The sequence below is a fragment of the Hypomesus nipponensis genome, chromosome 13 (assembly GCF_054491055.1).
Source record: "Hypomesus nipponensis isolate SF chromosome 13, ASM5449105v1, whole genome shotgun sequence".
Classification (NCBI taxonomy): Eukaryota; Metazoa; Chordata; class Actinopteri; order Osmeriformes; family Osmeridae; genus Hypomesus; species Hypomesus nipponensis.
Genome location: NC_140373.1, coordinates 17,950,002 through 17,965,154, shown reverse-complemented (window position 1 = coordinate 17,965,154; position 15,153 = coordinate 17,950,002). Strand labels below are relative to the sequence as shown.

The window sequence follows — 15,153 nt, the reverse complement described above, 5'->3', positions numbered from 1 at the left end:
TCTTCCCTCCTGCATCCCCTCTCTTCTTCCTCCTCCATTCCCCTGTCTCATTCCTGTACCTCCATCTCTTCTTCTCTCTGAGGTGTATTGTTTCTTCTTCACTCTACTGACGTCACTTTCTCACACCGAATACAACCCCTCGGCAGCTCCTCTCAAACTGGCTTCTACTCATAATCAACCTGTGAGCTGAATTTGTGACAGGTTCAGCATCATGTACACGCCTGTAGATAACCGTGTAGAAAAAACATGTTGGTTGGTAGACAGAGGGATGGTCCCTCTGAGAGGGATGGTCCCAGAGGGGGTCCTTAATGACTTTCTCTGAAGGATCAGTAATATGGTCTACATCACACCAGTCATCCCCTCTGATCCATACAGCCTCTCGCCAGTTCAAACCTGGACTGAGAGCATGGTTCTGCAGCTGCGGGCTCAGCTGGGTGTCTGAGAGGAGAGGAGGAGCCAGCCATGTTTGATGCCAGAGATGAGAACATGCAGGCAGGAGGGCTGGTGGTCCTGTACAGAAAGATGTGTCTGATGATCACAGACCAGACACAGATCAACCACCTGGTCACTACAGAACATCTAACAGCCACAGAATGTGTACCTGGAAGACGACACCTTCCATTCACATGAAAGCCTCATCAAAGCTCACCCTTCATCAAAGCCCACCTGTTTGATACTCACTGTCCATAATGAGGGATTATTAGGGGACATTTCTAAGTATTGAAAAGCGAAACTATATTTCAGATATAAAGACTAGATATCTAGCGGTCAACATCTCAGAGCTGCTTCCAACTACTCAGTATGTCCTGACTATGGTTAGCTTGTCTCTCCTGTGTGTCTGGTTAGCCTGTATCACCCGTGTGTGTCTGGTTAGCTTGTCTCTCCTGTGTGTCTGGTTAGTTTGTCTCTCCTGTGTGTCTGGTTAGCCTGTATCACCCGTGTGTGTCTGGTTAGCTTGTCTCTCCTGTGTGTCTGGTTAGCTTGTCTCTCCTGTGTGTCTGGTTAGTTTGTCTCTCCTGTGTGTCTGGTTAGTTTGTCTCTCCTGTGTGTCTGGTTAGCTTGTCTCTCCTGTGTGTGTCTGGTTAGCTTGTCTCTCCTGTGTGTGTCTGGTTAGCTTGTCTCTCCTGTGTGTCTGGTTAGTTTGTCTCTCCTGTGTGTCTGGTTAGCCTGTATCACCCGTGTGTGTCTGGTTAGTTTGTCTCTCCTGTGTGTCTGGTTAGCTTGTCTCTCCTGTGTGTCTGGTTAGCTTGTCTCTCCTGTGTGTCTGGTTAGCTTGTCTCTCCTGTGTGTCTGGTTAGCTTGTCTCTCCTGTGTGTGTCTGGTTAGCTTGTCTCTCCTGTGTGTGTGCACATGTTTGTGTAATTGTGTGTGAGCTGAGGGTGAGTTGAGTAGAGGTGATTACATTCATGACACCGGTGTAAGGATTATAGTATATGGGATTAAGCACACACACACAAACACACACACAGACTCAAACACACACATTATGTTATAAATACCTTTAGAGGAAAGCTGCCTTGCATGTGAGACTAGCTGAACAAAGTGGAGGGAAAATTAACCTTTTTGTCCCCCCTCTCTCCCTCCCACCCTACTTCCACTCTCTCTCCATAACTCCCTCATCCAACAATCTTTACAGGAAGTAGGGGGCTGACATGGCCACACGTCCGGGACAGCCTCTTCACCCTCCTCTTTTCTTCCTCCTCCTCCTCCTCCTCTCCTCCCCGTCCTGTGTGCGGGCCCGCCCTCTGACCCTCCACCCCTCCATCAACGTGGCGGTGGTGTTCAGTGGCTCCACTTACCAGAGTGAGGTCAGAGGTCGGGTGAGCCAAGAGAACTTCTCTGACCTGCCCCTGGAGGTCAACCCTGTCACTGTGCTCGTCAACGACACCAACCCCCGCGACCTCCTCACGCGCCTCTGTGAGACCATGGCGACGGAGCGGCTACACGGCGTGGTGTTTGAGGACGACGTGGGCTCGGGGGCGGGGCCTCAGGTGACACACAGCCAGGGTCCACTGCAGGTGTCACAACAGCCCTCAACCTTTTCAGGGCTGTTGCCCTCTGGGCTGTTTTAGACTACAGATAACTTCTGCAGGCTTACTGCTTTGACTCGGCCAGCTCCTTGGTTCTGTGTGGTGGGTTACATAGGGTGGGTGCCCACCATGTGTGACATGCTGACGATGTGTGTTCTCTCTCAGGTGGCAGAGGTGGCACAGATCCTGGACTTTCTGTCCACGCAGACGGCCCTGCCCATCGTGGGCGTCAGTGGAGGCTCCGCCGTGGTGATACCTCACAAGGTACGCTCTCTCCTGTAGTGATACCTCACAAGGTACGCTCTCTCCTGTAGTGATACCTCACAAGGTACGCTCTCTCCTGTAGTGATACCTCACAAGGTACGCTCTCTCCTGTAGTGATACCTCATAAGGTACGCTCACTCCTGTAGTGATACCTCACAAGGTACGCTCTCTCCTGTAGTGATACCTCACAAGGTACGCTCTCTCCTGTAGTGATACCTCACAAGGTACGCTCTCTCCTGTAGTGATACCTCACAAGGTACGCTCTCTCCTGTAGTGATACCTCACAAGGTACGCTCTCTCCTGTAGTGATACCTCACAAGGTACGCTCTCTCTTGTAGTGATACCTCACAAGGTATGCTCTCTCCTGTAGTGATACCTCACAAGGTATGCTCTCTCCTGTAGTGAAACACAGCAGATTTGTCAGATGATTTATAAGGGTGCAGAAACCAGTCACAATCTGATTGGCTTTCTCAAAGCCCTTAACAATGGAAAGCCAATGAAAGGAAAGCCAGCCTGATGGTTCCCATAAAGATGAATGAAGGCATTGTGGGTTCCAATGTATGGTATATCCTAAAGCTAACATTTAGATTCCTCAGGTAGAACTCAAAGGTCCTTTGGCAAGCATAACTCGAGTAGGAAACATGGGTAGTGAGTGCAGAGATGAGAGTGCAGTCAGGGAAAGTTCTGCTGAGAAACCAACAGATGGAAATCACAAGAGCAGAAAGGCTTCAACTAATCCTTCCTGTACGCTTGAAAACATTTGGATTGAATGATTTACAATGTATCCCTCTAAAGAGTGGAGATGGAGAGCACTGAGCTGTGTATTTAGCACCTAACAAGGTCAGGTGATGGATGTGATCAGGTCTTTTTCTGGAATTGAGAGTGAGTCTCCGCACCTCATCCCTCCCTCTCTGTAGAGGATGTAATGTGGTAACTCCCTTCATCAACACCCTGTATTTATAGCTGGAGCCGGCAGAAAGCTTTCTCTATCAAACACGTGTGTACAGTACAGTACACAGGCATGCACACACACACACACACACACACACCGACAGACACACATGCAGTCACACAGACACACACTTTCACACATGCTCTCAGGGTAGACTTCTGAATGATACACACCCCTTCAGGTAGCGGTGGGTTGGGTAGTGTAGCATCTGCTTACACCACAGAATGTTAACCATGTGATCCATTTCATGTTGCCTGTTACATCTGGATTCTCTCTGCAAGTTTCATGATAGAGATCAAAAAGAGTAAGATATAGCCACAGGCGGTGACAGATTTGCCTGTCAGTGTAAAGTGTGTGTGTGTGAGAGAGAGAGAGAGAGAGAGAGAGAGAGAGAGAGAGAGAGAGAGAGAGAGAGAGAGAGAGAGAGAGAGCGATTGAGAAAGACAGAGAGAGAGAGATAGAGAGAGACACAGAGAGAGATAGAGATACGTTCAGATGAAGTGCTACTGACAGGAGCCTGGAGGCTGAGTTTATGTTCCTCACAGAACCATCTCTCTTTTTTCAGACAGAAATCTGAGAGGACCGTTGCTCTGACTGATTTTCCATCTTTCTTTTACCCTCTGCTTTTTCCTATCGCTCTTCCATCCATATATGACCATATTCTGCCATCTTTGTTACAAACCTGGTCCTTCACTTATTCTTCTTTTCAACATTCTTTATTACACCGTCCCATCCCCCTCCCTCCCTCCCACCCTCCTCCAGCTTCATCTCCATCCCCATCTATTTCACATTTTGGAACAGTTTTGTGTCCTATTGTGAGAGGGCTGAATTCATTACTGTGGACCCAGGCCCCGAGAGCAGAAAGCAGGGTTGTATCTGCGTGTGTCTGCGTGCACACGTGTCTAAGAGACGTCTATGGCTTCCTCTCAGCTCCAGGACTCCATTAAACTGTTAATTAGAGCCTGGAGGACAGAGCGACTCCCCACTGCAGCCATCACTCAGGCACTTAACTCTCTCTCTGGGACCTCTCCTCATTCACTCTCCTCTCCTTCTGTCATTTTCTCTACTTTCCATTGAAGTCTACTGTGTTCATTGACAAGGGCCACATTTTGGGTTTGTGTCCCTCTCGAGGCTCGAATAGTGAATTGATTGCCAAAAAGATTCAGAGTTACCTTACACAAGGTGTGACTGTTTGAGTTGTAAGATGCCAGCTGTTGGTCATGACACACTTGAACAAACCTACATTAGGGGTTGAATGTCCAGACAATAGACGTGACCAAATAAGAGCTATGTTAACAGAAAACAACCAAGTATTCAAAGTAAACACCTTCCAAACAGCCAAACAACGAGGTCACAAGGCTAGGAGATTTGGGCTGCTTGGCACAGAGCCTGATGAGGTGAACATGAACACAGTAGGGTTGAAGCTGGTTGAACTTAGTGTCAGCTGGTCTCCATGAGAGTTGAAATGAGTCTTCCAGGAAGACCGTGACCACAAACACACTTCAGAATTCCCCATGAGTGGTTCAGGACAGATCACTGGTTCAGGACAGATCACTGGTTCAGGACAGATCACTGGTTCAGGACAGATCACTGGTTCAGGACAGATCACTGGTTCAGGACAGATCACTGGTTCAGGACAGATCACTGGTTCAGGACAGATCACTGGTTCAGGACAGATCACTGGTTCAGGGCAGATCACTGGTTCAGGACAGATCACTGGTTCAGGACAGATCACTGGTTCAGGGCAGATCACTGGTTCAGTACAGATCACTGGTTCAGGACAGATCACTGGTTCAGTACAGATCACTGGTTCAGGACAGATCACTGGTTCAGGACAGATCACTGGTTCAGGACAGATCACTGGTTCAGTACAGATCACTGGTTCAGGGCAGATCACTGGTTCAGTACAGATCACTGGTTCAGGACAGATCACTGGTTCAGTACAGATCACTGGTTCAGGACAGATCACTGGTTCAGGACAGATCACTGGTTCAGGACAGATCACTGGTTCAGTACAGATCACTGGTTCAGGACAGATCACTGGTTCAGGACAGATCACTGGTTCAGTACAGATCACTGGTTCAGGACAGATCACTGGTTCAGGACAGATCACTGGTTCAGGGCAGATCACTGGTTCAGGACAGATCACTGGTTCAGGGCAGATCACTGGTTCAGTACAGATCACTGGTTCAGGACAGATCACTGGTTCAGTACAGATCACTGGTTCAGGACAGATCACTGGTTCAGTACAGATCACTGGTTCAGGACAGATCACTGGTTCAGTACAGATCACTGGTTCAGGACAGATCACTGGTTCAGGACAGATCACTGGTTCAGGACAGATCACTGGTTCAGTACAGATCACTGGTTCAGTACAGATCACTGGTTCAGTACAGATCACTGGTTCAGGGCAGATCACTGGTTCAGGACAGATCACTGGTTCAGGACAGATCACTGGTTCAGTACAGATCACTGGTTCAGGACAGATCACTGGTTCAGGACAGATCACTGGTTCAGTACAGATCACTGGTTCAGGACAGATCACTGGTTCAGGACAGATCACTGGTTCAGGACAGATCACTGGTTCAGTACAGATCACTGGTTCAGGGCAGATCACTGGTTCAGGGCAGATCACTGGTTCAGGACAGATCACTGGTTCAGTACAGATCACTGGTTCAGGACAGATCACTGGTTCAGTACAGATCACTGGTTCAGGACAGATCACTGGTTCAGTACAGATCACTGGTTCAGGACAGATCACTGGTTCAGTACAGATCACTGGTTCAGGACAGATCACTGGTTCAGGGCAGATCACTGGTTCAGGACAGATCACTGGTTCAGTACAGATCACTGGTTCAGGACAGATCACTGGTTCAGTACAGATCACTGGTTCAGTACAGATCACTGGTTCAGGACAGATCACTGGTTCAGTACAGATCACTGGTTCAGGGCAGATCACTGGTTCAGGACAGATCACTGGTTCAGTACAGATCACTGGTTCAGGACAGATCACTGGTTCAGTACAGATCACTGGTTCAGGACAGATCACTGGTTCAGTACAGATCACTGGTTCAGGACAGATCACTGGTTCAGTACAGATCACTGGTTCAGTACAGATCACTGGTTCAGGGCAGATCACTGGTTCAGGGCAGATCACTGGTTCAGGACAGATCACTGGTTCAGGACAGATCACTGGTTCAGTACAGATCACTGGTTCAGGGCAGATCACTGGTTCAGGACAGATCACTGGTTCAGTACAGATCACTGGTTCAGGACAGATCACTGGTTCAGTACAGATCACTGGTTCAGGACAGATCACTGGTTCAGGACAGATCACTGGTTCAGTACAGATCACTGGTTCAGGGCAGATCACTGGTTCAGTACAGATCACTGGGCTGTTCTGAAGGCACCAACAATGAACTGTAAAGCAGTCTTAAAATCTGGGAGATTGTTGTTTGCACAAGAAGAGTAGGCCGAACTGCCAGAGAGGATAAGCTCATCCTTGGCTTTAGAAACTGTTTGATTTCCGTCATTTTTTATGAAAATGTAAATATAAATTGAACTAAATGAAAATACTGTGGAGTGACAGTTCTCCATGTGGCACGATGAGTTCAGCCTTTCTGAGTTCACCTTCTGTCTCTTAGGTCCTTTGTTAGGTGTTTAAAAGCGTGGAGTGGGAAACATGTGTCTTCCTATTAAAGGATGAAAGGCCTCAATAGTGCTTGATTATCAATAGACTGATGATGAGAATGAGGATGGTGAGGAGGGAGGAAGATGGTGATGATGTTGATGATGTGATGAGCACGTTTGATGCTGTGTTTTCAAAAGGAAGCTGAAGCACATCTGAGGTTCCTATTTATGGTGTCTGTCAGTGATCTGTGCTTCACAGGAGAAAGGATGGGAGGTTGACACAAAGATGAAAAGGTTGAGGAGAGAAAAGGAACTGTGTATCTTACATCAGGTTATGGACGTTTCAAGCAAATGAAAATGAGAGCGAGTGGAAAAACAAGTACTTTTTTCCGAGGTAATGTTGTGTGTGTCTGTGTGCCTGTGCACATGGCTGGCAGTGACTCATGGCTGTTTGCTGGGGGATCATTAGACAGTGCTGTATGCAGACGTGGTGCCATGGGACTGATGCTGGTCGACACCAGGACGCACTGAGGGAAAGTTCCCTCCCACAGGGGAGAATCCTCACAACAGTGAACAACCAGTGAACACTCACTGTGTGCACATGAGAAACGTCCGTACACTAGCAATTATTATGCTGTTTCTGTGTGGATTCATTTTGATATGATTCCAACCCCAAATTGTTGCTTGTGGCTTGGTTTCATTGTGGCTCATTTTGTAATATCGGGATATTTAATAAACCCAGAGTCTGATAAAATATGTGTGTGATGCAATGAGATAAACTGATCCAACTGAAAGCCCAATGATCCGTGAGTGTGTGTATCTGGGTCAGGCTGTGTCCACACACAACCTGTTTCTCCCTCTCCCTCTCCCTTGCTTGGCCACACAGTCCAGAAATCACACCCAGAATTCCACAAACCAGGTCACCAACAGCCCACAGTGGGAATTTATTTCCCAAAACTCTCTAAACATCCCGGTCAAAAACCATAGAGATAATATCAAGCAAGTCTTCACAAACGATCACAGAATTACCCATTTCAATCTGCCATTTACAGTGGTACAGACACAGACCACCATGTAAAATATAGAGTTCATTTCCAATGGCTCAGAGATTACTTTGGGATTGGTTAAGGAAGCTGATAAAATATAATCAGTTTTAAAATATTAATGATCAGTAAGGAAGGGGAGATGGCTATTGTCAGCCATCTATTAATTACTAACCAGTCGAAATATCATAGCTGTTGTTGATTCAAGATCAAAAGCAAAATAAACAGATACGATGAAGCAAAAGATGAAGAAAAACCCTGATAAAGATGTCTTCAATAATCTACCTACATCTCCACTGTAATCTTCCCATACCCAGTAAATATAATATATCTACATCTCTACTGTAATCTACTCATCTCACTTACTGTAATCTACCCACCTATGTAACTATAATATACCCACCCCAGTTACAATAATCTCTCCTCTTCAGTCACTTTAATCTACCACCCAAATCACTGTAATCTACCCACCCCAGTCGCTATAATATACCACTCAAATCACTATAAACTACCCACCCCAGTCATTGTAATCTACCTATCCCAGTTACTATAATATACCCACCCCACTCATTATAATCTACCCATCCCAGTCACCATAATTTACACACCCCAGTCATTATAATCTACCCACCCAATTTATTTGAATGTCCTTTTGAGGCTTCTCACAAACCTTATTTGACCACATGGAACTGTTTTTGGTTTTGAATGTGTGTTCTTGTCTTTAACTACCCTACCTAGGTATAGTGAAACATGAACAACTTGACCTTGTGGGGCCCTTTTCCCTTTGTTTCAGGGAGTTTTACAGCTAGGTAGGGGTTAGTGGTTAGAGATGCCATGATTTAGATCTAGAGTGAATAGTCGGGCCCCACTAGGATTGAAAAACAAACCTATGTGATTGTGTGTGTGCGCACACGTGTGTGACCCTCCTCCAGGCTCCCATCTCTCTGGAGTGGGTTAGCCCATAGAGGGATTTAGGAGTGTGTGAGCTGTAACCATCTCCACCATATCCTGTCACATCCCCACCCCTGCACTGGGGCAGCTAATTACGTCTGTGTGTGTCACACTTCAAAGGCCTGGGGAGAGGGAGAGTAAAGAGAAGGAGAGCAGTGACACTGGAGCAGAGCAGCGTGTGTCCTCTGGGGCCTCAGCTTTAGGGCGGAGGGAGATGAAGCTCACTGAATTGTGGGAAACCAAACAGAAGAGAGACAGAGAGAGATGTCCCCAACTATCTTGATCAGTGGGTGATATTTCTGTTTGCTCACACTTTGAACCAATCAGGAACCAAAGAACGCTCTGCTGCTCCTTCTGATTGGGAAGGTAGGAGGAGTTTCAGTTTTGTTGCAGCTTGCTGAGTGAGTGAGGCGAGCTACTGAACATAGGAAGGTCCAGTGTCTTACCTGAAGGCAACTCTTCACACCAAGGCTACGTTAACTTTTCAGCTGCCTTAATAACTTTTACATTTAAATGTAAACAAGTAAAGCTTGGTGTGGGGAGGTTGGCTCTTCAGGAGGTTGGCTAAGTGGATGCTAACATTGTCTTTCTGTACCAAAACAAATCAATCTTCAAATGCCTCTTAAACATTCACTTAAAGTGAAAAGGCTGAAAAGTGTTCCATCAATGTTCATAGCAAATGTATGCCCTTGTGAGATTATTTGTGAGTGTGTAGATTACTCCTATGGGAACGAGTAAGTGACAGGATAGGAAAGGCAGAAAGAGAATTAAAGGGATCGAGAAAGGGAGAGAGAGAGAGACAAAATGAAAAGGACTGAGACAGATATTCAACACAACACAGAGGGGAAGAAGGGGGAGGGGATATAAACACTGATGTTTGACACTTATTTTCCAGAGGGAAGCAAACCACCAGATCACCCATTTGGGCCAATATAGGAGTACTGTAAAATTCTTCCCTGACCTCTCTGAAATGAGACGATCCAGCACACTCCTGGAGAATGTGAAGTGCCAACATATTATAAAGCACACACATGGATGAATTCTACATCATAAGAAACATAATACATTATCCAAAAATGAATAAATAAAATAAAGACCAATATTGTGTGCATTAAGAGTATATACATAAAAAACACACACAAAGGGCCTCATTTACTAACATTGCGACCGCAGCTTAATTTGCGCCTTTGCCCAACAGCAAATAGCGGACAGCGTTTTTCCGCATTTTGCGTGGTATTTATCAAACCAGATCCTCGTCGGGCAATCAGCGACCTTTAGAGTTAATTAGCGCGCCGTTACGGCAGGAAAAATTGCCTGCATGTTACTCAGGGGTACAGATGGAATTTTTGAACTGGGGGGGACCAAGCTGTCAGCAAATGGTTCCAACTCAATTTTGTGTAATATATATGTATATATACTGAAGCTGCAATAAACATTAGTTTGTCAATCACGCACCAAAACTGCCCTCTGCAAAGGTTTATTTAAACATTTGCTGATCTAACCAGGATGTAAATGATTACAAATATAACAATGTGTATGAACACGGAAGTATAAACACTTAAACAGATTTAAATAAATACAAATAAGTATAGCCTACATACCATGAAATGTGAAATAGAATGTAAACTTCAAATTAAATATTCGGAATTCCCTCTGCAAGTATGACTTTTCATTGTAAATGTTTTCCAATAATAAACAAAATTGATTTAAAAAAAATCTCTCTGCTGCCAAACAAATGTACTCTCTAGAAGCAACTCAGTAGGTCCCAAAAACATCTCTCCTCCTTTCATTTCCCTGAAGATATTGCTGGGCAATATCTTGTCTGTCCAGTTTGTCAAGTAGGCTACGACTTGGAGAATATGGCACACAGCAATGCCATTGAGCTTTTTTTGTGTCATGGTTGATTGCAACCATGTTTTCAATCTGCGCAACGCACTGAAACTGTGCTCTGCCTCCGCAGAAGATATGGGCACCACCATCAGAAACCTTACAAGTGCCTCTACCTGCTAATACATGCTAACAACCTTACACACGCTAATGCACGCTAACAATGTTACACACGCTAATATATCGCTAATATCGCCTTTATTGCGCAGTTATTACCTGATGCTTGTGGCCTTACGTAAGGAGAGTGGTGGGGACGGATCGGGGTCACTAGGAATCTGGGGGGGACATGTCCCCCCGTCCCCAGTGCCATCTGCGCGCATGATGTTACTGCCACCATGGGTGATTTGAGGAAAAGAAAAGAAAAAGTGAACAGGAGCTACACCCCCTTTCCCTTATACCCTTCCAGCAGCGGTAATCTGCGTTTTTACTCAAGTGTGCTGCCTTTGTAAATACGGTGTTATGTCTTTACCCGCTATTTCACGACTGAAATGGGCGTAATCCTCTTAGTAAATGAGGCCCTAAGCATTTTAAAGCAAAATATTGGTTTGAGGCCTATACTTACATGCCTAAATGGGCCTAAATTACCTGAAACACTATAGGACACAAACAGCATTATAGAACCCAAGAGACATTTAACAAGCTTATAAAGCTTGCTATTCAACAGTGGTAAAGAGCTGGTCGAGATGCTACTGGCTGGTAATGCCCGCTCAGCAGCAATAGTAAAGAGACAGTTCAGACAAAAAAGTGTATGTCCGTGCTGCTGAATGAGAGAGAAAAAGAGAATGAAAGGATTGAGAGAGAAAAGCATGAGAGAGAGAGAAACAGAGTGAGAGAGAGAAAGAAAGACTGAAAAGAATCGAGAGAGAGAAAGTGAGAGGTTGCTGTGGTGCTCTTGTGTCATGCAGGTCTCTGGAGGTGTCTAGACTCCAGACTGGGATAGGTCTCTGGAGGTGTCTAGACTCCAGACTGGGATAGGTCTCTGGAGGTGTCTAGACTCCAGACTGGGATAGGTCTCTGGAGGTGTCTAGACTCCAGACTGGGAAAACATCCCAGAGTACCTCCCCTGCCCCCCTTTGTATTCCTTTCTGTTTCTCTTTCTCCATCTCTGATGTCCTCCTCTCCTTTCCTTCTCTCTGTGTCAGTTTTTCTGTGCTTATTTTTGCCCTTAGCCTACTTTGATTCTTGCAGGTTATTTCAAGGACACAAGTTCAGCTCATAGCTCTGTCTGTCATGCTCAATACATTGTTATTTCTAGTTATTTTCGAAATACAAAAAACACACACACACAATCACAAAAGTAAAAGGGTTAGCAGTACTTGAGCATTGATGTGTCTCCCAGTGAAGAAACCAACAGAAGAGGATCTGTGTGATGGGGTGTGGAGTATATAGTCTATATCTCCTGTAGGGTGGAGTATATAGTCTATATCTCCTGTAGGGTGGAGTATATAGTCTATATCTCCTGTAGGGTGGAGTATATAGTCTATATCTCCTGTAGGGTGGAGTATATAGTCTATATCTCCTGTAGGGTGGAGTATATAGTCTATATCTCCTGTAGGGTGGAGTATATAGTCTATATCTCCTGTAGGGTGGAGTATATAGTCTATATCTCCTGTAGGGTGGAGTATATAGTCTAAATCTCCTGTAGGGTGGAGTATATAGTCTATATCTCCTGTAGGGTGGAGTATATAGTCTATATCTCCTGTAGGGTGGAGTATATAGTCTATATCTCCTGTAGGGTGGAGTATATAGTCTATATCTCCTGTAGGGTGGAGTTTATAGTCTATATCCCTTTTAGTGTGCAGTGTATTGTCTATTTCTCCTACAGTGTGGAGTATATAGTCTATATCTCCTATAGTGTGCAGTATGTGTAGCAGACTTTAGCAGAAGTATCTTGTTGAGTATGAGCACTGCTGCTCCAGAATCTTAAAACCCATACCACTTAGATGTTATCATATTATATCTGCTTTTGACCACCTCTTCTGTCCATCCCCCAACTCTGTCTCCCTCCTCCTGGTCTCTCCTCCAACCCTGTCTCCCTCCTCCTGGTCTCTCCCTCAACCCTGTCTCCCTCCTCCTGGTCTCTCCTCCAACCCTGTCTCCCTCCTCCTGGTCTCTCCTCCAACCCTGTCTCCCTCCTCCTGGTCTCTCCCTCAACCCTGTCTGTCTCCTCCTGGTCTCTCCTCCAACACTGTCTCCCTCCTCCTGGTCTCACCCTCAACTCTGTCTCCCTCCTCCTGGTCTCTCCCTCAACCCTGTCTGTCTCCTCCTGGTCTCTCCTCCAACCCTGTCTCCCTCCTCCTGGTCTCTCCCTCAACCCTGTTACCCTCCTCCTGGTCTCTCCTCCAACCCTGTCTCCCTCCTCCTGGTCTCTCCTCCAACCCTGTCTGTCTCCTCCTGGTCTCTCCTCCAACCCTGTCTGTCTCCTCCTGGTCTCTCCCCCAACCCTGTCTCCCTCCTCCTGGTCTTTCCTCCAACCCTGTCTCCCTCCTCCTGGTCTCTCCCTCAACCCTGTCTCCCTCCTCCTGGTCTCTCCTCCAACCCTGTCTCCTTCCTCCTGGTCTCTCCTCCAACCCTGTCTCCCTCCTCCTGGTCTCTCCTCCAACCCTGTCTCCCTCCTCCTGGTCTCTCCTCCAACCCTGTCTCCCTCCTCCTGGTCTCTCCCTCAACCCTGTCTCCCTCCTCCTGGTCTCTCCCTCAACCCTGTCTCCCTCCTCCTGGTCTCTCCCTCAACCCTGTCTGTCTCCTCCTGGTCCCTCCCCTTAACTCTGTCTCCCTCCTCCTGGTGTCTCCTCTAACCCTGTCTCCTTCCTCCTGGTCTCTCCTCCAACCCTGTCTCCCTCCTCCTGGTCTCTCCCTCAACCCTGTCTGCCTCTTCCTGGTCTCTCCTCAGGCTGAAGGATCCACGTTCCTGCAGATGGGAGCCTCCCTGGAGCAGCAGATCACCTGCATGTTCAAGGTGCCCCCACATCTACTCTCTACCTCCTTGCATCCCTCACTTGTTGGATTAAGTGCAGTGTCGCTAGTGTAGCTGTGGGGCAGCTGCCGTGCAGTTTAAACATGGCTGTGTGTAGCCTTCAGGTCGTGTGTGAATCCTGGAGGCATCTCATCCGAGATCGACTCACATTTACAGCAAGTCTACAGCTATATCCTGAAGGCCTGATCATTAATCCACATGTATGTCAAAATAACTCTAGTCGAGATGATTGCATATAAGAATACCCAACAATCATGTAGGGGAGATAATATATACGAGGGGAAACAGTGTCCCCATGTGAGAGATTGAATTGAAGTGTGTGGGAGGCTTCAGCCACCCACTCTGGACCACGTCAGGTTGACCATAGCACCATTTCAGTTCAGTCATCTGCATCTGCAGACTTGGGTATTTAAAGGTGATTTTAAAATATGGTTTGGAAACAAATTGATTCACAGTATATGTTCAAAAGTCTTAGGCACTCAAGAATTTTCATGAATATTGTCAAAATGTTTGTCTGCTGCATTTTTGCGGCTACATAAAAGTGCAACGTTGAGAAAAAGATGGTTTTGGACAAAGACTTTTGGACAAAAAATTGCATGCCTAATGACAAAAGATCTAAAAAAAGAAAAACCTAAAATACATATACATTTCTACATTCAGTAAATACTTTTTATCCAAAACAACATACAAAAATGCCTATAGTAAGCTACAGATAATCAAGGACCGTAAGGGACAGTTGGAACAGTGTTCCTGTGCTTAATGCCAAGGAACAGTCTGTGTCACAGGGAAGGTCAGGTTAGTAGTGTAAGGTAGAGTACTGCTACATGACCACGACTGGAGAGTTCCATACCTATTCAAATGTGATAGAATCCCTGTTGCGTGGGAGGTCCAGTAGGTTTTCACACAGGGCCCTTGTGTAGGACACGGTCCAGTCACTGCTACACTGAAATGTGTTGCCTGTGGCGACAATTAAATTGGCCACTTTGCTCATTATGATTATCACAAGCACATGAGTTAATCAGAATATGCACCTTTACATTAAACTATTACTATTACGTAACTATTACGTTATCAAACTATTACGCTATTACGTTTAAACTATTAAGTTTTAGCACACTTTCAATGCGATCAGTGTCATGGTGTTCTTCTGTTGAAGGTGATGGAAGAGTACGACTGGGGCCAGTTTGTGGTGATCACCAGCCTGTTGCCGGGATACGACACCTTTGTGGATTATGTACGCTCCTACACGGACACTTCCTACTTCCTGTGGGAGTTGCAGGACGTCCTGACCCTGGAGATGTCTGTAGGTGCCAACGACCTGCGGACCAAGCGCATGCTCCAGCAGGTAGGCTGCATTCTGTACCACATGTCTGGCTACTCAAACTCACGTCTGGTTACTCAAACTCATGTCTGGTTACTCAA

At 46.2% G+C, this 15,153-nt stretch overlaps 1 protein-coding gene across 1 annotated transcript in view; it reads left to right on the top strand.

Moving 5' to 3' along the window:
- Positions 1 to 1,652: 1,652 nt before the first annotated feature.
- LOC146260502 (glutamate receptor ionotropic, NMDA 2C-like) overlaps positions 1,653 to 15,153 on the top strand; it is a 40,957-nt gene continuing 27,456 nt past the window's right edge. The window contains 4 exon segments of the mRNA XM_084670564.1: positions 1,653 to 1,991; positions 2,196 to 2,294; positions 13,648 to 13,713; positions 14,888 to 15,076. Of these exon segments, the coding sequence (XP_084526690.1) occupies positions 1,653 to 1,991; positions 2,196 to 2,294; positions 13,648 to 13,713; positions 14,888 to 15,076 (693 nt within the window).